At 46.8% G+C, this 23,366-nt stretch overlaps 1 protein-coding gene across 5 annotated transcripts in view; it reads right to left on the reverse strand.

The window, feature by feature from the left end:
- The window catches only part of FHOD3 (formin homology 2 domain containing 3), a 480,663-nt gene that overhangs the window by 17,238 nt on the left and 440,059 nt on the right, over positions 1-23,366 (reverse strand). For 3 of the 5 annotated variants that reach the window (XM_030336761.1, XM_030336760.1, XM_030336759.1), the window contains 6 exons: positions 21,106-21,288; positions 19,583-19,702; positions 18,735-18,896; positions 14,003-14,193; positions 7,293-7,485; positions 394-568 (listed from right to left, as the gene is read on the reverse strand). In XM_030336761.1, the coding sequence (XP_030192621.1) occupies positions 394-568; positions 7,293-7,485; positions 14,003-14,193; positions 18,735-18,896; positions 19,583-19,702; positions 21,106-21,288 (1,024 nt within the window). Of the gene's footprint in view, positions 1-393; positions 569-2,117; positions 2,142-7,292; positions 7,486-14,002; positions 14,194-18,734; positions 18,897-19,582; positions 19,703-21,105; positions 21,289-23,366 lie in introns of all 5 variants that reach the window. The other 2 variants (XM_030336758.1, XM_030336762.1) reach the window with 1 other exon arrangement.

Consider the following 23,366-nt stretch of genomic DNA (forward strand, 5'->3'; position numbering starts at 1 on the left):
GCTGCCTTCAGGCACCACAGACAACACACCAGTGGGTACACTTGGCCGTGTCCTAGAGAAAACCTCATTTACCAAATACTCCGCTGGCTGCATTTGGTAGTTTCCTGCCCCCCCCCACTTTAACCCGTAAGAATTCATTCATAATAATAATTCCTCTTGTGTGAATTCAGTTATACCTCTGGAAGGATTGGTCTTTGAGACGAAGCACTACAGTGGGTCACAAACGTGTGCGTGAAGGAACGTGTGTGGTCAGGACTGGAGGTCCCAGGTAGTCGGAGGCCCTGAGCAGATACTTCCTGGGCCCAGTAACCTGTACCCTCGTGCTGGGAACCGGGTCCCCGCGGGTGGTCATCTGGGGAAGCCCCCCTCAACTGCCCCTGGCCCAGGAGTTACCTCGGCTCGCTCGGCTGCGTGTGCGGACGCCCAGCACCGGGGTGGCATCCTCCACGGCGGGCGATGAGGTCTTCAGCACGGCCTTCATGTTCTCGTGCTCCGTGGCGTCCTCCGCGTAGCTCAGGCCCTGCGGCTGGCTCAGAGGCGCTGGAGAGCTGCTGGAGAACTTGCCGGACTACAAGACCAAAGTAGGGGTGAGGGGGGGAGGTGACTCCCCAAAACACCAACTCAAGCCCACAAAATGTTTCGTTGAGGAAAACCTCCCTCTTCGTTGTTTGTGTGCATTCTGCAGATGCATTCGCTAGGGCAGTCACTGAGGTTGTCAATGAGCCAATGACACCCATCCATGTATGCCACAAGTTCTCTGACCAGAAAGAAAAGCCATGGTCCCAGAAGGACCACACCCGGCCCTCCCCTCTCCAGTCTCTCCCGGCCCACTGCAGATTCCCTCGGTGGCTGCCTGCTAGGGACGACTGACATCAACCCTGGGAAGCACTCAGAAACCAAATCTGTTTCCAACCCCAAAGCCCTGATGTGAGAATTCAAACATGCCCCGTTAATCACATTATCAAGTTTTTAAATTTACCACCAGAAAGCACTTAAAATTTTCTTATCTACCACTTACGATGGTTTAAAACTTGGGATTCAGTCACACAATCATACCACAGTAAGCGATGGGTAGAATCTTTCCAGATCTAGTCCCATCTCACTTTACAGAGAAGGAAACTGAAGATTCAGTGACATGCCAAAGACCCCAAGGGAATCAGCTGCAGGGCCCAGACCCGAACATGACACAGAAATTCATGCTGAAACTGAGTTGGGCAACACTCGCTACTTCTGGCCGTGTCAGAAATGTAGTTGTTCGAACATGCAGTACATGTACGTGGTGAAATTCTCTAATTGTAGCTGAGCAAAGAATCAGGGTTTAGATGTTTTAAAAGAGGTATGCTAGAACACTGGGCCATATGTACACAAGGGCAAACATCTGGAGGAGAAACAGAAAGTCAGTCAGACTAATGTTTGCAAAGAGCAGCTCTACAGATTCCTGGCTTCCTCTTGTCATCGAGTGTCTCAGCCATGGCAGCAGAGCCCAGGACTCATCTGCTCGTGCCATCTGCACTGCTCCCTCCTCATCTCCCAGGGCCCATCAGCCCTGACTTGGTCTCTGGTTCTCCCATCTGCACCGGACCCAGGAGGAGGAGCCCTGTCATCCCACCCCTGCACACGTGAATCCCAACGAACCCGATGGATTCCGGCTGAGAAAATAGACACAAGTCAAAGGCTGCCCATGAGAGGGGACTGCTTTCGTGGCCACTATCCCACTTCCTGTTTGGTTTTAGGGCTCTTTCTACGGTTATTCTAGAATCCAGTTCTCATATTTGAGTTGCCAAAAGGCTCAGGCAGGGGGCTTGAGGGTAAATTCCCTGTCCACTTCTCCAATATTGGAGAGTATCTCCAATATTAGAACTTGGCCATTCCTGACAAGGCCTGGGACTCAGGCACAGCTTGGAAAATGCAGGTAACCCTTGATTCCTGGCATACACAGCATGATGAGAACCCATGTCAGGAGGTTAGTGATCACACGAAAGCAACCAGAAAACAACCATGCATGGTTTAGAGCACTGAATGGTGCTGATGCCTCATGCCGCTTATGTTAAGTTAGACTCTACAGCACGCCTGGGAAGGCCAAATGTGGCATTCTTCATGTTTATCAACAGTCCTACCTCCACTTCATCCTCTTCGTCAGTCTGCCCGAGAGGACAGGACAGGATGGAAAAGACAGAAGGGATTCTTAGACGGTGTAGAAGTCAGCAAAGATGAGAGCATCTCAATGTCATAGCAAATTCCAAATACAGAAACTGGCCATCAAAACCGGGGTGCGCCCTCCTGATTCGGGAACTGCCAGGCCCTGACTGCACAACCCTCCTGCCCTCGTCCAGACATTCCCTCTGTGAGCCCCAAGGCCAGTTCTGACCAAAGTCAGGAGGAATCTGTGGGGCTCCAGACCAACCTCCTGAGGCCGCCCAAGGGCTGATAGCCAGCATACCTGGTTTCCGGACAATTAAGATCTGACTCCCAGCTCTGTGGCCTGCGATTCAGCTGGCCATGTCCTGTGGAACCCACCACAACTGCCAGTTACCAGGGCCCTCCGTAAGTGAACCAGCCTCCATCTGCCCAATGCTCTCTGCCAGCTACTGTCCTCCCTCTCATCCCGAATGCCAGAGCCCTCCCCACCTAGGCTGCCAGGTCCTTCCACACACAGGGAAGGCAGAACACGCAGAACAACCGCCCAAGTAGAATGGGTCCTGTTACCCTTTCCTCCGAAACATGAAACTCAGTTCTTCTAAAACTCTTACCTGCCCCTCATGGAGGCTTTCTGAGCTGACATGCCAAACTTTTAATTATCACCAGATAAACTTCTTTAAGTAACTTTTAAATAAAATATCTTTTTTTAAAAGATAAACTGAGGGCAGGGGAACCTGAGTGGCTCAGTTAATTAAGCACCAACTTCAGCTCAGGCCATACCTCGTGCTTCATGAGTTCGAGCCCCGTGTCAGGCTCTGTGCTGACAGCTCAGAGCCTGGAGCCTGCTTTGGATTCTGTGTCTCCCTCTTTCTCTGCCCCTCCCCCACTCATGTGCATGCTCTCTCTCCTTCTCTCTCAAAAATAAACATTAAACAAAATTAAAAAAAAAAAGACAAAATGAAGGTGAAAGTCACGCCCATCTCTTGATTTTAGATTAAACACACCCTCAATTTAACCTGTTTCCACTGAGGTTACAAGACCAGGCCCACAGATCAGACACAAGGATTTGTTTTTTTTGTTTTTTTTTTTAATATATATAATTTATTGTCAGATTGGTTTCCATACAACACCCAGTGCTCATCCCAACAGGTGCCCTCCTCAATGCCCATCACCCACTTTCCCCTCTCCCCCCCCCCCCCCCCCCCATCAACCCTCAGTTTGTTCTCTGTATTTAAGATTCTCTTATGGTTTGCCTCCTTCCCTCTGTGTAACTTTTTTTCCCCCTTCTCCTCCCTCCTGGTCTTCTATTAAGTTTCTCAGGATCCACATAAGAGTGAAAACATGGTATCTGTTTTTCTCTGACTTATTTCACTTAGCATAATACTCTCCAGTTCTATCCACGTTGCTACAAATGGCCAGATTTCAATCTTTCTCATTGCCAAGTAGTACTCCATTGTATATATAAACCACATCTTCATTTTTTTTTTTTAACATTTATTTATTTTTGAGACAGAGAGAGACAGAGCATGAACGGGGGAGGGTCAGAGAGAGAGGGAAACACAGAATCCGAAACAGGCTCCAGGCTCTGAGGGGTCAGCACAGAGCCCGATGCGGGGCTTGAACTCATGGACCGTGGGATCATGACTTGAGCTGAAGTCGGACGCTTAACCAACTGAGCCACCCAGGCGCCCCAAGCCACATCTTCTTTATCCATTCATCAGCTGATGGACATTTAGGCTCTTTCCATAATTTGGCTATTATTGAAAGTGCTGCTATAAATATTGGGGTACAAGTGCCCCTATGTGTCAGCACTCCTGCTTCCCTCAGACACAAGGGTTTTGAGAACAGACTAAAGTTTCAGCAGCTGAAATGACAAAATGCTTCTGATTCATCAAGTTCCACACCATCCCCAGGCAAATGACACCACACTCAGAGATAAGAGTCCTGCTCTATTTTTATTTCTAGTTTAGAACTTATTATTTTACCAGGATGATTGGCATTTTCTCATCATTAGCACATGTATAAGGTGTTACCTATACAGAATCTCTAGCCCTCTCAACATCCCCCAAAGTAACTAGCATTCCCTTTTTCTAGAAGAGGAAGCTGGGGTTAATGGAGGATAAATGTCTGTGAAACTGAAGGAAACATTTAAAATAGGAAGCCAGAAGGGGAAGCTCTCATGTCTTAATGCTGTCATCAATTGCAGCCACCAACAGGAAGAAGCCTACCTTAGCACCCCAGCAAGAGGGATGAAGATTTCCTTCTTGCCTGGCAACAGCCCAGCCAATGAGAGACTACCACAACTCAGCCAATGAGAAACCACCACCACCCCGAACTCTCACTTTTTTCCTAATGGACTTTTCATTGGAAGTAGCCTCTCCCAATTTCCTCTTTTGTCTATAAAGTAGCATTCCTTTCCTTTGTTTTCTGGACTTGCCCTATGGTTTTTTCATAGCTTACATGTCCCAAATTGCAATTCCTCTGCCATTCCCAAATAAACCCATTTTGTTGCTAAAATAACTGGCTGGTTCATTTTCAAGACCTCCCACTGTCCCCGGATGTGGAGGTCATGGGACTGATAGCCTGAGTTCTTGCTGCCCATCTTGAGTATGATGACAGTAGACAGGCCACCGCAGTCTTGTGCTGCCTTGTCTATGTCACCATTTTGTCTAGAACTACTTCAGGGAACAAGGAGGAGGAACTATTTAATTTAATTTAATATTGACCCTTAGCTGGGAGGACTCCTGGATTTTGAGAAAGGAAGCCTTTTTCATTTTAGAAACAGAGAAAGAAGAGGAGGGACAGGCACACAAGGACAGATACAGGGCTGACTCTAAACACAGGGTCTTCAGATTTTACCCAGATTTCACTCTATCTTGGAAAATAATTGCTTTTTCAGGGCACCTAGGTGGCTCAGTTGGCTAAGTGTCCGACTCTTGATTTTGGCTCAGGTCGTGTTCTCACGGTTCATGAGACTGAGCCCTGCGTCGAGCTCTGTGCATGGTGCAGAGCTTGCCTGAGAGTCTCTCTCTTCCTCTCTCTGCCCCTTCCACGTGCGCCCTCTCGCTCTCTCTCTCAAAATAAACAAACATTAAAAAAAGTTTTTCCGCCAAATCATGTCTGTTTGACTGCTACCACTTCCACCTTCATTTTACCCAGAATCTTTATTAAAAATGATTTACTACACAGTTTTCTCTAAAAATCATTTACAGCCCTACTGTTCAGGGACTCAATCTATCGCCTATGTTTTTAGTAGTGTAAGTTGTGTATATGTTGTTTTCTAACCAGATCATGAGGATACCCTTGGGGTATAGCTTGTCTTTTATTGCAGTCACATCTTCCTTAGTGCCCAGTGCAGTGCTGGGCACATAAGTGAGAATTGAGAAAAGAAGCTATACACTTTGCCTTATGTGACAATATCCTAGTTTTCCAGCAGATGGCAGTCTTTGTACGTGGATGATGCCACTCTGACCACTGAAAACAGGGACTATGTTGAGGATGAAGCCTGAACAGCCCACATTTTAATGGAAATTTAAATATTTTTGAATCAAACTGCAGAAACATTTACCCATTTATAAATAGGCAAGCTGAATGTTTTCGGAGAAGGACAGAATTAAAAAATTAGTGGGATCTGTAAAAAAAAAAATCTCAAAAATTTGGCAAGAAATTATCATGTGTTTTCGTAACTATAAGCATATTGGGCTTGTATTTTTCACCCTCCAATGTGTCTCATTTCCACAAAAGCAAGTAAGCCCCTTTTAAACTTTTAAAAATAACACCGTGGAATGCAAAGTGGGCCACAGTTTAACCAAATGGATTCAGTTTGCTTCCTGTTGCTGTCCTCTGGGAGGCTAAACATCCTATTGAACCCAGATTTCAGGAGAGGAGAAGGAAAACTCTCAGTGATGGCACTGGCATTCAGAACTGCCAGGGGGCTGCACAGAGGACTCCCTCCACAGACAAATGAACTGAGCACTCTTTAAGGGTCAAGAAAATTCCAAGGGAACAAGGAGTTTGGGTGAGGGGGTTGGTCCCTGGTGGTCCACAGAACTGCCATAAAATGACAACATTTCTAAGATGATGGATTCGGTCGCCACATAAATGTCAGATCCCTCAAGAATGTGGACAGGAATCGTGTGCACTCCGTTTTTCCCACAACACACACACGCATCGGGGCGCAGAAGGTAGCCTGGGGTCTTCTTAACTGCTTTTATTCCTCCCTAAAGAAATATGTCTGACTGGAGTTTCACTGAGAATTGCAACCCCCAGGACGATGACACTCCCTGTTGCTTGGTCCTTTACCCTCTCCAACCTCTGTATCACAGAGCCAGTGTGCTTCTCGAGTCCATGCACAGATGGGATCAATTTCATAAAGACACATCAGAAAGAGGCACCTGCATGGTATGTATTTGTCTCTGGCTTCTTCACACATCCCTTTCCCCTCTACTTATAGAACATCTCCCATCTGAATGCCCATGGCACCCGGGACCTGGGGGGCTCAGGGCTGAGGTGGGAGAGAGAAGCCCAGGAGCGAGGCAAGCATGTAAGTGTGCAGAGGCTCCCCCCCGACCGCCCCCCCAGGGGCTAAAGGGAACTCCTGTTGGATTCACTGTTGTCCAGATTTCTTCCCACCTGAATATCCTCTGACTCAAGGGACTGCCAGGAAGCCCTCAGATTATGTCTTTGACCAACCTCACCAATTATTTCTCTATTCAGAGGCCTAGAATGGGTTGCCCATGGGTCAACTGGTTGGTTGCACATAGCATCGTTATGATGATGAAACTCTTGAATCAACTCCCAAATCAGTAGTATACCTGTCTTCCTATGATAAGTGGCATCACCATTTAACTGTTTTCTTTTCTTCCACTTTTACCCACATCCCAGAGGTTGAAGAATCAAGCCTTTAATGACACCACATCCCACAACACCCCAATATGGGTTAAAGTCCCTCCACCAGCCACACATCCTTAATTTACATGTATTAGTCCCACGTACGTTATATAGATTTTCGCAGAAATAGTAGAGGAATAGTTTACGAGCACTTTTTAAAAGATGGACATTTTTTTCACAGTGGGGGGTGGGGAGCACAGCTCCCAAACTGCGGGGAGATTTTATGGTTGATCTACTTTCACAATAAATGACATGAAACTTACATCGGTGATCATCTTCCCTCTGGTCTTATTTCTTTCTCTGTGGTTGGCCCGTTTCTGTTTCTGCTGCAAAACCCTTTCCCTGGTGGTGCGATACTCCAGTGCAAATTCACTAAGGATCCTGCAGAACTTGTTTATGTTCACTTCCCGAATCGCGTAAGGTGGGTGGCCCATAAAGAGCAAAAAGGAATGGAACCTGCGATAAAACACACGATAATGGTGATGGCTTCAGTTTTAAAGAACAAAAACCTACGGTCTCAAAACTTTCAGTAAGAAACCAACCAGGCAGGCATTGTGCTTCGTTCCTCAGGCTTTGGGGTTGAAGAGACTTGAGTGAAAAATGCAACCAGAAGTCAAATTCAACTCGCTTTCTCGCTGAAGGAGGATGTCTAGGTGTTAGGATTTTAGATTACTGTTTTCCTTTTGCTTATCAGTGTTTTAATGTTTTTCTAAAATGTGTACGCAAATCTTTCGTAAGAGAAAGGATGAAGCACTGTCTTAAAGAAAAGACCGCAGTTTCTAGATTATGTAGGAACTGAATAAGGAATAAGGGAATATTGCTTAGTGATTCCTCGATGACCTGCTTTCGCAACAACTGGAACACACGTGATCACATGAGTTGTCAACAGATGGTTTGTAAAAATGCTGATAAAATTTTTTGTGAGTAAATATTCCGAAATATTTTCTCATGATATCATATACAATCTTAATTTTATTAGGAAGCACCAAACAAGCAGCACAAAATAAATTTCAGCTATTTAACTTCTAAATTAAAAATTAGTGGATTTTAGTGACTTAGCAATTTTGTAAAGGAAATTAAATAAGCAAACATGTACACGATTTTTAGTTATCCGGAAATGAGAAAGAAGATACGAGAAGACAGAGGGACATTTTTATGTAGACGGAACAGTATTATATAAAGGATACCACTATTTATGGACAACTACTTTGGATTTTGATCATTCTAATTTTTACTGTTTGAATAGGGGTTTTGATTGGTTTTCAAATGAGAGAAATTGGCTTATTCCTTATGTGAAAAATAATAAAACATACAACTTGTAATTAAAGGGGCTGAAAAAATGTTTACTACCAGAGAATTTAGCTACACCTATAAAGCTGTTGGAGAAAAACAAACTGTAAGTTTTCATGACTTTGGATTAGGCAATGATTTCTTTCTTATATGTGACACTGACACCATCAGCAACCAAAGAAAAACACAGATAGACTGGACTTCATCAAAACTAAACACTTCTTTAAAAATATTTATTTTGAGAGAGAGAGAGAGAGCACGAGTGAGAGAGGGGCAGAGAGAGAGAGGGCGAGAAAGGGAATCCCAAGCAGGCTCTGCACTGTGAGCACAGAGCCTGATGCGGGGCTTGATCCCACAAACTGTGGGATCATGACCTGAGCCACAATCGAGAGTCAGACCCCCAAGTGACTAAGCCACCCAGGTGCCCCCCCCCCCAATTAAACACTTTTGTGTGTCAAAGGACACCATCGAGAGTGAAAAGACAACCCACAAAGTGGAGAAAATATTTGCAAATCATGTCTGATAAGAGATTTGTATCCAGAATATATACAGAAATCTTATGACCCAACACTGAAAAGACAAATGAAATATGGACAAAGGATCTGAATAGACATTTCTCCAAAAAAAGATATACAAATAGCTAATAAGTGCATGACGCGGTGCTTGACATTATTAAGCATTAGGGGAATGCCAACCAAAACCACAAGGAGATGCCACTTAACACTCACTGGGATGGCTATAATAGAAACACACACAATAACAAGTGGTGGTGAGGGTGCAGAGAAGTTAGAGCCCTCAATCAGTAGCAGACGGGAACATAAAATGAGTCAGCTGCTTATGGAAAAGTCTGGCAGTTCCTAAAAAGTTAAACATAGGGTTACCATATGACCCAGCACTTTTGCTCCTATATATATCCACAAAAGAAATGAGGGGCGCCTGGGTGGCGCAGTCGGTTAAGCGTCCGACTTCAGCCAGGTCACGATCTCGCACTCCGTGAGTTCGAGCCCCGCGTCGGGCTCTGGGCTGATAGCTCAGAGTCTGGAGCCTGCTTCGGATTCTGTGTCTCCCTCTCTCTCTGCCCCTCCCCTGTTCATGCTCTGTCTCTCTCTGTCCCGAAAATAAATAAACGTTGAAAAAAAAAATTTAAAAAAAAAAAAAAGAAATGAAAATATGTGCCCACACAAAACCTCTACAGAAATGTTCACAGCAACATTAATCATAATAGCCAAAAAGTAGAAACGACTCAAACGTCCATCAATAAATGAACAAAATGTGGTCTATCCACACACAGTACCACATAACTGGCCCCACTTCCTGTCTCACCTCCAATGACCCCAGCTGCACTAGACTCCTCAAGATCCCTTGAACAAGCCTCGGACTCCAGGCGTGCTATGTGGACCCGGAGATGGCCGAGCTAAGAGCCTGCAGGGCCTGTGAGAGGGGCAGAGAGGCATTCCACTGGCAGGACCACAGGCTCTGAAAGGTGTCTACTCCTAGCCGTTCCCTCTCTCCCATCCTAAAGGATCCCGCCCCAAATATCACCTCCTCAGAGAAGCCTTCCCTGATGTATTTTGTAAAACAGCACCGTGTCACTTCCTGTCTCAATTATACTCTTAATTTTTCTTCCGGGCTCTTACTACTACCTGCCATTATACACTGGCTGTATAAAACATGATGTGTTGAGATAGGAAAGCGTGTGCAAGAAAACCAGTACCAGGGGACAACCAGTATCTTTGATCGGTCCCATCATCCACCCTTTTCATCAAGTGTGCCACTGAGTAGAGGGTCTGGCCCAGGAAGGGGAAGGGTGGATCTGGGGGTACCAGGAAGCCAGTCAGGGTGTCACTTGTCTCTGTGCCGGCCAGCAAGGCCTTCCTCCGCACTTGCATCTGGGCCCCCACACTCCAGCGCCCACCACAGCATATACAGCTCAGCCTAACAGGTCTGCGGGAGCTGAGTGAGGGGCTTGCAGGTGAGACGAGGCAGCTGGAGGGGCAGCACGAAGGGAAAGGGTAAGACGCAGATTCAGCCATGCAGAACGAGATTTTCTCAGCCAGGCAATGGTTTTGAAAGCTAAGTCTTACCTAAAGAGGACTAAGTTCTTTTATATTTCCCTTTATCAAGAGGAGACCCACTGGACTAAGGGAGGGCCAGACAGGACAGGGAGGTAGAAGCATCTGCTTCTTTAGCTTCATGAATGAAGGAGCAAGGAAGGTGGGAGGCCCAATGTGCGTTCTCATCTCTCCCCAAGAAGGTCCTGGAGTGGGGAGAAGTCTGCCGAGAGGCTAAGGGGTGCCGAGGGCAAGAGGAACTTCTGTCTCACCAGGAGGCCCTGGTACGAAACAGAGGGTTCCGGGCCCAAACGGACCCCCCCCCCCCCGCCCCCGGCAGAGAGGGAAGGGCAGCCTTGTAAGGTGAGGAAGCAGTACGGTCTGGCCAGACTCACTGGCCCTCATGGATCCTGTGTGGTGGACAGTGGACCCTAGGGACCCAGGGGGTGAGAGCAGAGAGCCTGCAGAGTCTGAGGACACAAGTGGAGCAGAGGGGAGACCTGATGAGCTGTCCTTTCAGCCCATCAGTCACACCAGGAGGTGCTGAGCAGAACTGCCCTGGCCTGTCCATGTGGGAGGCTAGTGAGTTTCCAGAGGGCTCCATCGGAGAACCTACCCCCATCTTCACCACTGGGCTCTAGAAATCACTGGACTTCCCCAAGGTCAACTTCGGGAGGGGTAGCTGGGAGGAGTCGAACTCTTGAAGTCCAAACATTCGGGAGACTAACAGTTTAGCTGCTTATCCTTTGACTAGGTCGGCAGACTGCTACCCAGCCAGGCAGTGGGTCATTGAGGAGGTGGGCTGAATGGCGAAATAAGCAAAAGTTATTTTGTCTGTACAGCTGAGCGTCCTCAGAATAGAACCGCAGCTCTGCTCCCTGCACAGGCTTGAGTTAATGCCCCAGAGACGGATGACCTTCATACTCGGGGAGCCTCAGAGCCGTGTCTGTGTCACCACTGTGTCTTTTAAAAAGGGCCCTATTAAATGAATTCCTAATTACACAGATAAAAATATAACTCTTATATACTTGCAGGTGAGGGAAAAAAATGAAGGCCTAGCTACTTCCAAGTTTCTGATCTGCAATATTTAGGCTGACCTGCAAGCCCATAAGGCACCTGTACTCACCTCACCTAGGGTTCTAGTCCTTTCTGGGTCTCAGTTCCCTAAGTGTAAAGGGAACATATTAGACCACAGCAGTGTAGGCTATGCTCCTGGGAATGCTGGGAGCGAGGGAGGGAAAGAGGAAACACAGCCGCTGGGGCTCTCAGTCCCCCAGTGCCATTTCGACAAGATATTCCGGCTTTAATCAGTTCTACATATGGCCTTCCGGCTAACCACTTCATTCAAACCCAGGGTTCTATGGCTTAGATGCTTCTGCTTGGCCACTACCTGGACCTGCCCTTTAGCCCTACCTCCCTGCACACCCCCAGCCCCGCCTTTTTAAAAAATGTTTGTTTATTTTTGAGAAAGAGACAGAGACAGAGTGCAAGTGGGGGAGGGGGAGAGAGGGAGACACAGAATCCGAAGCAGGCTCCAGGCTCCAAGCTGTCAGCACAGAGCCATGCTCTTTTACCATCCACAATAACTACGGTGGATTCCTAGCTCGTGCTGGTCATCCCGCATGGGATGGCCAACAGTGAGGAGACAGGGATCTAGGTCATGCAACAGCAACCATCATTTGGGTGACCAGCTTACCAGGGAGAATAGGACAACCAGGGCAAACTATATACATTTTACACACACACACACACACACACACACACACACTAGCTTAAGGAATCACCAAAATGAGTTTTTACCTATTCAGGATAATATGGCTAATGTGATCAGGCATAACAGCTTTCCAAGACTTTCAGAAAATTACTCCAGTTTCATAACATTCCAAGTGGAAACTATTTGTTTATTTCAGTAGTTTTAAGCTGGAAATTGCTTGTATCACACAAAAGCAGGGAGGCCCGAAGCAGCTCACATTCCCTGCCTCCACTTGCTCACTATGTCAAAAGCATGGTGTACTTTGATTTCACTAAGAAATTTGACCAAATCTCTGATAAGACCCTCCTCCCCAGAGGGCACTAAGAGGTCAAGGTGGAGTGCAGGGAGAGGGATTTACAACTAAATTCCAGAAGTACTGAGTAACGGATGGTCTTCAACCTGGAGGGAAGATTCTGTTCCCTATTCTTGTCTTGCCTAACATTTTTATTTTTTTAAGTTTATTTATTTTTGAGAGAGCGAGCGAGCAAGAGAGCGCTCGCACAAGTGCGCCCAAGTGATGGAGAGGGGCAGAGAGAGGGAGAAAGAGAGAATCCCAAGCAGGCTCTGCACCATCAGCACAGAGCCCCACTCAGGGCTCAAACCCATGTACCCTGTGATCATGAGCTGAGCCAAATCAAGAGTTGGATGTTTTACCAACTAAGCCACCCAGACGCCCTCTGTCTACCATTTGAAGACTACCACCACCTTGTTTGCCCTACAACAGCCTGGACCAAGACCCAGGAGGTACAATTCCCAAAGCAGCAAATGGCACAAGCCAGGCAAGAGCTCACATGCAGGCAAGGCAATTAGGTTCCTGATGTTCTGGGTGGATTCAAAGAAAAGCTAAAAGATGAAAGAGAGGAAGAGAAAAAAAAGAATAAAAAATAGGAAATGTACAGAGATAAATGAAAATACGGCCGATTTGCTTAAAAAGATAATAAAGTGCTCAGATAGAGGTCTGGGAGTGTGCCCAAGGGGCAGGTCTCTGGGAAAGGCCTGCAGTTGAGCTGGCTCCAAGGGGCTCTCTTAACAGAACCACAACGAGGCCTGTTTCAGAAGGTCTGTCACCAGAGCACCTGTTCCAGGGAGACCACGGCCTGTAGGTCCACAGGCTCAGTAGGCCCAGGACAGAGCATTCAGACCCTGAAGGCCCAGATGAGAAGCCTACAACTGTACTCTGTGATATCGCAAAGAGAGGAGAGTGGTGGTGTGTGGTTAGAAATGCCCTGGCCCCGGAAGTCAGAAGACCCAGGTTCTGGTCCTGGTGCTGCCTCTGCTCACAGCTGAGACAGGCCTGGACCCTGGCCAGCCTCCTCGTAGGCAAGAAAGGCCTGACACATCCCTGCACATCCCTGTGACCCTAAGGAAGGCTGGTGCAGAGGGTGGCACCCATTGGGGGGCCCAGGCCTCATCCAGGAGGGCGGCAGTGGAGCAGCCATTGGAGAATCAACAAGGGGAGGGTCTTAGAGGGCATGCTGCACGTTATATAGAGAAAGAGCTTTTCGAACGAGTCAGGCTGCCTTGCGACGACACGTGCCGTAGGTACGCAGAACTGTTCAAGCAGCTGCAGGGATACAGGGGTCAGCTTGTCAAGGATCTTATAGATGCAGTTCCTACTCAAATGGGATGTGTGGATCACATGATCCCTAAGATTCCTTCCAACCTCAAAATTCAATGGCATCATATTCTTGGGTGTGTGTGTGTGTGTGTGTGTAAGAAAATTAAATACCCGTGAAACAAACATGTACAAAGGTATATTTTCTATGTAGCAAGGATTTACAGTACAATTTTTGGAACCTTAACCTTCAGATCTTGGTTTGTAGAATATTTTCAACATGCCATTTTACAGGTGTTTCCATTAGTTCCTTGATCTACTTACCTGTTAATTATTCTTCTATGGACAATCTTTAAAATTATAATTCGTTCTGCACAGTCTTTTAGGAACTCTGACATTCGTTGTTTTAAAACGGGTTTCATTTCATGTTTTGCAATTGCCTTGAGGTGATCCCATGAAGCTTTGCATCTTCTCTCCATCTGACATAAATTATCCTGAAGTTGATCAAAGTCAACCTGAAAATCAGAGGGAGAACATTACAAATGTGCTGAAACAACCAGACATCGACCTGAACCAGGAAAGTGAACTGCCTCCGGGAAGAAACAAACATCAAAACCAAATTTACATGTTGAAATACAAACATATTTATGGCCTAAAAAGTATCTACATGTGTATTTGTCATTATCTTGACATCAGATTATTTAGTGATAAGACTGTTCTCCAAAAGAACCCAATGCAAATATCATTCTTCCCTACCGCCCCCCCCCCCATATTTGGAAAGAAATCTTAGGAAAGTCTTTGGGAACTGTAAATTAAAACATGATATGAAGGAAGCCTAGTACAAGATGAACTGAGCAGATGTCTCATAAAATTTTTCAGAGGACTCTTGTTCTTCAGAGATGATTTTTCACTTAGGGTTATAGGAATACACCACTCATATCATACATGGATGGTTCTAATATGGTGGGGCCGGCTAAGGGGCAGGCAGCTTCTCTTCCCAGCTGGTCTTTTGTACACTGTGTGACAAATACTATTTATCCACCCATTCATTCATTCATTCATTCATCCCACACCCATGGAGAAAGCGGTATATGTCAGTTCCTATACCAGGCGCTAAGAACACCAAGACAAATGTTGACTGAGACCGAGATGCTGTTCTTGAGGAGGCTTATTGTATAAACAGGTGTACAGACCAAACCCTGAGGATGTGCAGAACCCACCAGGTGTGTGTGTGTGTGTGTGTGTGTGTGTGTGTGTGTGTTTTGGAGAGAGAGAGACACGCACACACAGCTCTTGTTGGCAGCTGGAAGCCATGTGTGCAAAGAACAGATGTGTCATAGCACCCACTATGCTCTTCAAGGAAGCGGGAACAGCGTGACTTAATGGAGGTTGCCTGAACTCAGGCTTTCTAAAGTGATTCTTTTACTGAATTGCTAGACTAGAAATTATGTGAATTAAAGAGTCATGGAAAAAAATGCATTTGAGGGCATTTAATGGAGAGAGATACAGGACAGGGGAAACAAACGAGAAGGCTAGGAGGAGAGGCAGAAACAGATAAACCTAGGGAGGAGACCGAGGGCACAGAAGTAGATGGAGAGTGGGAGTTGGTGGGAAAAGGTGAACACAGGGCAAATCAAAGTCAGAAGGAGAAAGCAGATGCCTGGAGGTGAACCACCATTCTTAGATGATGGAGGTCAAGAGACGTGAGTGCCCAGGGCACTTGCGGGAGTGGTCCCGCTCTCCTTGAGACAATGGAAGAGATCAAGTCAAGAAAGGTCAATTCAATGAGGGGATCTTTCACCAGACAGGATAAAGCCTTGCTGAGCACAAGAGATGCCCTGGGGGCCAGGCAAGACATTGCAAGTCCTGGGTTTCTTGGGTGCTGAAGAGCCAAAAACAGAAGGCAAGTTTGGGCAGAGTCCTGGGATTCAGGTAAGCAGGGGATTCATGGGACTTTGAGAAAAATGATTTGCTTGAAACCAAAGGAATTCTGGGTCCAGATTAGATGACAGATTCTGGGTCTTAGTAGAGCTGAGAAAAAAAAATATATCAGGTGTTCAGCTGAGAGGGAGGAAAAAAAGGCAGATTTAGAAAAGGACTAAATAGTTCAAAGAATAAGTCTAGCAAAGGATGACCTGGGACTGACAAGTAATGTCTAGGAGATTTTAAGGCAATTGTAATAGGTCTAACCATAATTCTCTGGATCTGTCCTCATTTGCATCTGGCAGGGCCCGGCTACACAATAAAATGACTTCAGTGCAGCTCAGATCTGCACTGAGCAGCCCTGTGCAGTCTGACCAGGTGACACTTTAGCCCTTAAGGTGGGGGCAGAAGAAAGAAGCCTATTGCCGACAGGAGCCAGGTGGGAGGCTTGTGAGAAGTGCCATTTCAGGGTTGGAGCTTAATGCAGCTTCTTTGGAGGGGGGCTGGAAGGCTGCCTCATCTGGCTGGCTGCCTGCCTGGCCGAAGGCCTGCTAGGACACGCGACCTGAGCCTTCACAATTCCCTCATGACCTCCGATTCTGCTACTAGCTCCACTTTGCAGGGGAGAAACCGACGCACAGAGAGGTTAAGTAACTTGTGAGAGACCATACAGCCGTAAGCAGTGGAACTGGGATCTGAACCCTCAATCTCTCTGGCTTTCTCTGAGTTTCTTCGGTCTAAGTTCTCAACCGGCATGCCTTACGCCTAGATTTGCCCCTTTAAGATTCCACCTCAGAGGGGCACCTGGGTGGCTCAGTCAGTTAAGCGTCCGACCTCAGCTCAGGTCATGATCTTATGGTTCACGAGTTCAAGCCCCGCGTTGGGCCCTGTGCTGATAGCTCAGAGCCTGGAGCCTGCTTCAGATTCTGCGTCTGCCTCTCTCTCTCTGCCCCTCCTCCACTCTCTGTCTCTACAATAAATAAACATTAAAAACAAATTTTTTTTTTTAATTCCACCTCAGTTAGAGAGCTGGACTTGTTGCCTTCTTGGAGAAGGAAGTCCTTGCCAGGAGACCTCTCCTGAGGACTGCTCCATAGGGGCCACTTGTGTCTGTAGGAAGACCCGTGAGCTGTGTTCTGAAGCAAAGTCAAACCTTATCAAGTCAGACTGGGATGCTGTGGGACGGCTCAGGGACAGTCATCCTGCAGACGCCAGGGCAGTCTGCCCCTTGGGGGTTGTAATGCTGAGGCCTGACGTGTGACACCACAGGACAGAGTGAATGCAACTAGGGCTGAGGTTTCTTGAGCCTTATTTTGTACCGGTCCACGTAGAAGGATCCCTCAATACCCACAAAGGCTTTGGGAGTAAAGGCGGAGTAGCGGTAGATACCCTCTTGCAAGCCACAGAGAGCTGGGTCAATAGTCATCTCTAGTAATTGCCGAAGTTAATAGGTAAAACCTACCTGCACTTTTGGCTTGTGTAGCCAATCTTCAGACAAGAATAAGTTATTTAGTTTTTGTTTAACTAATCACCAAGCATCCTTTGGGGAAGGCCTGATACTGAGGGGGGCGCTGGGCCAGTCACTGGGGGTCAGCCCGGTATCAGGACTCCTAGGCCAGGGCTACTTAGCTAGAAGCAGGCTCCACCTAGGAGAAGGCCCTGGGAAAGAACAAAGGACCACCTATAAAAAGGGAACCGATTTGATCTGCGTGGGTCCCGTAACAAGACCAAGATGACCCTAGCCACGCAGCAGACTCTGTCTCAGACAGAGGTGTTCCTAACAAACTGCCTTCTGAGGAGGTGCTCGTGGTGGGTGTCAGAGCAGGGATTGGAGGACCCCCTGTTGAGACACTCAGAGGGGCTTTTTGTCTTGGTTAGGATACTGAAGTAATATTTGTAAACACTTCAGAACAGTGCCTGGCACAGAGTAAACGCAGTAAGGCTGCCTGTGAAGTAAAGGAGTCTGTACTTAGAAGCCTGTGGTCAGCTGTTGAGGCTGGGAGATCTCCGGCCTGCCTCCTTCTACCTCAAGGCAGGTGCACATCAGGCCGGCCCAGGACCCCCTGCTCGTTGTACCCGGCAGCTGCCAGCCTGTGGCTCCGGAGGCAGGTGAAGGAGGGTCCCAGCCCCTGGGGCAGCACAGGCCAGTTCTGTGGGAGAAGGCAGAGAGAGGGAGTTCCGTGAAGGAGGCCTCAGCAAAGCCCCCTCCCCATGTGTCCCCTCTTCCCACCACTCTCTCTCTCCTCTTCTTACACTAGAGTCCAGTGTGTCCCAGAGCTAAAGGCTGTCTGCTTTCAGCTCCTCAGCCTGCCCAGGTTGGGTTTCTAGAAGTTTCCTCCACACTGGTCTCTGACTCCTGTTGCCCTATTCAGCCCCTCCCCATGAGTTTCCTGTTGCTCCCAAGACCCTCACATCTCCCAGTTCTGCTGTGTTTGGGGTTCCTCTGGGGCTGGTCAGCCTCAGTGATGTTCCTGCAAGTGGGGGCAGCTGGGTGCCCAGCTACTGCGACTGTCTTTGTTCTAATAAACACAAGTTCATGAAGCTCTTTAGCTCTGCACTCAATTTAAGAGTCTGCAGCCGAGGGGCCAATGCTCTATACTGTTTACAGCCCTATAAAACGGTTCCCTCTGTGAAAGATCACAGGAATAGCCAATCTGTGTGTGTGTGTGGGGGGGGGGGGGAGCAGGAGGCCAGGTGTGCCCTGTTTCCTGGCTCCACGTTTCACAGCAGGGTCCCATGGAAGTCTTAGCAGGAGCCAAATTGCATCTTTTTGACATTGTTGCCTGAGCTGGGAAGTTCCAAGCAAGCTGGGAAGTTTTAAAGCTTGGGAGAATCCAGGCCTGGTGAGTAACACTGCTCAGCCGTGGATGTAGCAGTCAGGACTGGGATGGCAGGCTTGCCTCACATACCTCAGTAGGAAAGAATCTGATGGAGAACCAGAGATGGGAAAAGGATCTTAAAAGTCCATTACCAACAGCATGAGACAGGTCATATCCACAAACTCTAGAGCAAGGGTTGCAAGCAGCACTTGGACACTTTTACTTCATAGAGCCTGTGCCCCTCAGAGATGACTGGCAAAGATCCAGCATCTGAGGGAGAGACACGGCCCACTCCTCTGGGCCCACAGACATACCTTGGCTGACCTGGTGACGGCCCCGATCTCCGAGTACAGATCGGAGCTGTCTGGGAAGTTTTCCACCACCATGGTGCACACGTGGTGGAGAAGCGACTGCTTGTGCACGGTGTCCTTGACTTCTGGAACCTTCTCGAGGTAGCTTAACTCAAACGCTTTGGCCTGTTTGGTGAACATTAAATAAAAGACAAGGAGCACAAGTTTGACACAGGCTCTTCGAAAGGCACAAATGGTTGGAATCAATGTCCTGTTGGAGTAGCCTAATATTTAGTTCCTCTGTGACTGGAGCTTCTCAGGCCACATGCTCCATTATCCTTAGCTGATCACACATAGACCAGCCATACTGAACATGAAATGAGCCTCTAGCCCTTTCCCAGACATGAGCTACCCCAGGCCTCTATGCCTAAATCAGAGTGCTGGGAGGCTGGGTCTCTGGCATCTGGGTATCTCAACTTTCTTTCTCTCTTTGCCCTCTACTTTGCTGCTTCCTGACCAAAGATAGGCCATTTTTTAAAAAAGTTTGTTTTATAATGTATATAAGTACAAACATTCAAGCAATAAGTTCGGGAAAAAAATGGGGGAGGAGGACAAAAGAAACTCTCTCCGATGTCATTTCGAGAGTAGCAATTTTTTTTTCTAAGTTTTCCTGTTTGTACAGCAAGATACAGGCTCAAATAAATAGGCCCTGATAAGTTTAGGACAAAATTCCTTCTAGATTTTCCAGCAATACAAAAGTTAACTTGTTCATCTGTGCTTTGGAGGACCAGAGGTACAACCTCCCTCAGCAAATGAAAGGCAGGAACTTTGTGACAAGGGAGGTAGGAGAATGAGGAATATAAAAGACTTACATTAGTTCCATTTAGAAAGTTCCCAATGGCTAAGAGAGTAGACAGGATAAAGCCCAAGGTTTTATTGTTCTCCAGTTGGTCTATTCCTTCCTTCAGATCCAAAAGTGGTTCTGCCACTTCCTTTCAATTAAAAAAAGTTGGAAGGTGATGATAAAGAATGGACATTTTGGCTTTACTTTGGTTTTGTTTTTTTAACTTTTGTACAAAGTAACCACAGCGGAGTTCTGGGTATAAGGCAATCCCATGTTATGAGCACATGCTCTTAAGTGTGGAAGTGCCAACGGGGAGCAGGGATGTCTAGTCCCCAAAGTCTCCCCAGTGGAGACCAAATGGGTACCTGTGGCTACTTGTGCTGGGGTGACAAATGCTCCATCTTCCGCTGTTCCTGCCCATGTGCCAAGCTCAGGCAGGACCCTTAGACCACACTCCCCTCTTATTCTCCCTTCTGATGATGGTTAACTTCTAGGACCCTCTTCCTTTGCATGTTCCTTCAGCATCTTCCACAGTCTTCCTCTCACCTTTCTCCTTCTAGGCAGATGGCACCAGAAACTGTCCCTCACTGTCCCCTGACCCCTCGGGTCTCCTAACCTCCCCTCTAGGACTCTATGGCTGGTCACTTCTTAGCCTGGGCTACTTTCTAGAAGGCTACCATCCTCACTACTGCCACTCCCTTCCAAACACCCACTCTCAGACTTCCACACTGGTTTTGAGACCATGTCATGCCAAGTCGTCTCAGTCCTACATCTCTTCATCCCTGCTTGATTCCTGAATGAATCCAAACACCACGGGTTCCCTCCCGAAGCCCCTATGCTCACTGCCACCTATTTTGTCCTCAGCATAAGACCTTGCTGCCTCCTTTGTCAGAGGATGGAGACCACACAGCCTCTCTTCCTATGCTTTCAGTCTATCTCCTTTGGGCATTTCCTCTCAATTATGCTCATTCCAGCTCACCTTCCATCTCTTTCCTCTCTACTGGTTCCTTCTACTCAGCCTGTAAATTTCCCCAGTCCAGAGGACACCTGCTCCTTCTGCTTCCTACCCAGATGAGTCTCCCCATGCCTTCACTGTTAAGGCTCTTTCCTTCTGTTCTCCTCCAAACCTCTTGCACTGTTTCATTCTCAACTTCCTACAGAGATACTCTCTCAAAGTGACCCGATGCTGGCTAATCGCCACAGTCAATGACAGTTGAGGTGATTATTATCAGGTGGAAGGATTACAGGTCACTTTCTATATGGGCATTTCTACATTTTCTAAATTTTCTTCACTGAGTATATAGAGTCAAACATTGTTTATTTTTTTTTAACCAGTCATCTGATGCCCTCAAGCAAATGTCTGAGGCTGGTGCCAGGCAGACATTGGAGAATAATGCCTCACCGGCCAGCTGCCAATCCCTTAGTGTAGACACAACCTCATAATTAACTTGCCTTTCAAACCCTCACTTAAGAATGATAGTTCACAAATGAAAAACTGACTTTCTCAACACTGGGGATGAGGACTGGCTGCCTCCCTTCCTAAATGCGTACCTTTTCTGTCGTTTCATAGTCCATTTTGAATGCCCAGAGGTGAAGCCGAGCGGAGAGCTCGCTGATGGAGGAGAGGGTGAGAAGGAACTGCTCAGCACTGCCCAGTGGCACATCGGGGTTGGCCAGCTGTGCTTCTTGGATTTTCTGCTTCTCCTCTTCGGTGGGAATCATGGTTAGGATTTTCTGGAAAGATGGAATGATATTGTATATTCTTAGCAATGGACCCTCTCCCAGCCCTTTGACATTTCCAAAATCATACTGTAATTTTCCAATCAGGTAGTAAAGAGATTCTGTCACCAATGTTCATATCATTTATAAGTGGTACATCATTATAAACCAAATACTGTAGAGAAGAAGAGCCCCAGGTAGGGTCAAAATTCACATTCATTTGTTCTAAAATGATCTCTCTCTCCTTTAACCTCCTATTCCATAAGGAATTTAAACAATTTGCCCTAAATTTTCTAGGTCTTGTATATGAAGGACATTCTAGACAAGAAAGGGGGGATGGGAGGTGAGAGAATGGTGAAAGAATAAGATGGAAGGTTAGAGAACAGCTCCCTGCTCCCTAGGAAACAGGAAAATTTGTCAAGACTGTATGAGAACTCAGACTGGCTTTTGTACATGGAGCATACTAATATTTAAACTGTATTTCACATTTTATGTAGAAATGAAAACACTTGAAATAATACCAAACTCAAGTCTGGTTGGAGAAAAATGATGATGGTATTTGCAAAACAGCAAAACCTACCTAATGAAAAAAATATCTTATGCTTCTATTTGTTTCTGGTTAAAATTAACAATGGAAGGCAGAGGTGGTAAAAAGTCATCGGAAGGATGATGATTCCTATAGGTTCAAACTCCTTAGTGATTATGAGAAGTATTTTAAAAGAAGGTAAAAATTCCCGTTATGTAACATTTCACAAGCAACATTATTAAAGGTAAGGGGTCATTATTTTTCTCTCATTTCTCCTTCTCTAGCGTTGTGCCACACTTTTTGGTAACTTCTATTCATTCATTAATTCTAAATGGCTTTGGTTGCTGCTCTCCAGTAGCAAGTATCTGGATAGAAGTGGATGGAGCCCTGGTTCTGGGTAAGATAGAGTAGACATACTCTACCCCATCTCACTGAATGCAAGTATACACCCTGGTCCGCATGAATGGAGCAGATATTTGAAGCCTCTAAAAAGTATACAGTGGCAGGTGGACTAGGGAAGAAGATCAGAATTGGAAGTTCAACTCGACTGCAATGAGTTGACTCTTTGTCCTCTGGCATTCCCCAGCCTGAGCTCACATAGCCCCAGACCTGGAAGAGGACATCAGGTACAGACAGAGAGAACTCCAGGGAAATCCTCTAGTGCCCAATTATGGAGTGGGAAAGGGTTTCTTAGTAGTGACACTAGTGGCAGCAGAGGCTGGCAAGACACCTAAAGCTCTGAGGGAGGAAACCTTCCTTTCCAATCAAAGAGGCTGTGGTCCCAAAGGGTGGGACTAAGGGAGTAGACAGGATAAAGACCAAGGTTTTATTGTTCTCCAGTTGGTCTGTTCCATCCTTAAGGTCCCAAAGTGGCTCTGCCACTTCCTTTCAATTAAAAAAAGAATCAAAATAAGATAACAAAGAATGTCCATTTTGGGGGGTGTCTATGTATCTCAAGTCGGTTAAGGGTCGTCCGACTCTTGATTTTGGCTCAGGTTATGATCTCATGGTCTGTGGGATTGAGCCCTGCATCGGGCTCTGTGTTGATGGTGTGGAGCCTGCTTGTGATTCTCTCTCTCCCTCTCTCTCTACCCCTCTCCCGCTCGTGCATGCTCATGTGCGTGCTCTCTCGACATAAATAAATTAACTTAAAAAAATGTACATTTTGGCTTTACATTGTTCTTTTTAATTTTTGTACAAGGTAAATAACAGGTGGAGTTCTCCTCGGTATAAGGCAGTCCCATGTGATGGGCACATGTCTCTAGGCACGTGTTGTCTTCCCTCTGCTTGACCCCACACACCGGCACAGAAAGTGCATGGCAAAGTGAGGTAACCGAGCCCCACCTTTCAGCTGGAGAACCAGAAAGGTAAGCCCCCAGGGAACTAGAAAGTACTAGGGAGGTAAGGGAAAAATGAAGAGCCTGGCAAAGCAGGTACAAAATATGGTTTAAGAACCTCTGGGGTGATCCCTGAGCTGTTTATGTATGAATCTGACCTTAAACAATGTATCAAAGGCTGTGAAAGCTGATACTGGAATCACAGTCCAAAAAAGGCAGGTCAGAGCCTG

This window comes from Lynx canadensis, chromosome D3, assembly GCF_007474595.2.
Source record: "Lynx canadensis isolate LIC74 chromosome D3, mLynCan4.pri.v2, whole genome shotgun sequence".
NCBI lineage: Eukaryota > Metazoa > Chordata > Mammalia > Carnivora > Felidae > Lynx > Lynx canadensis.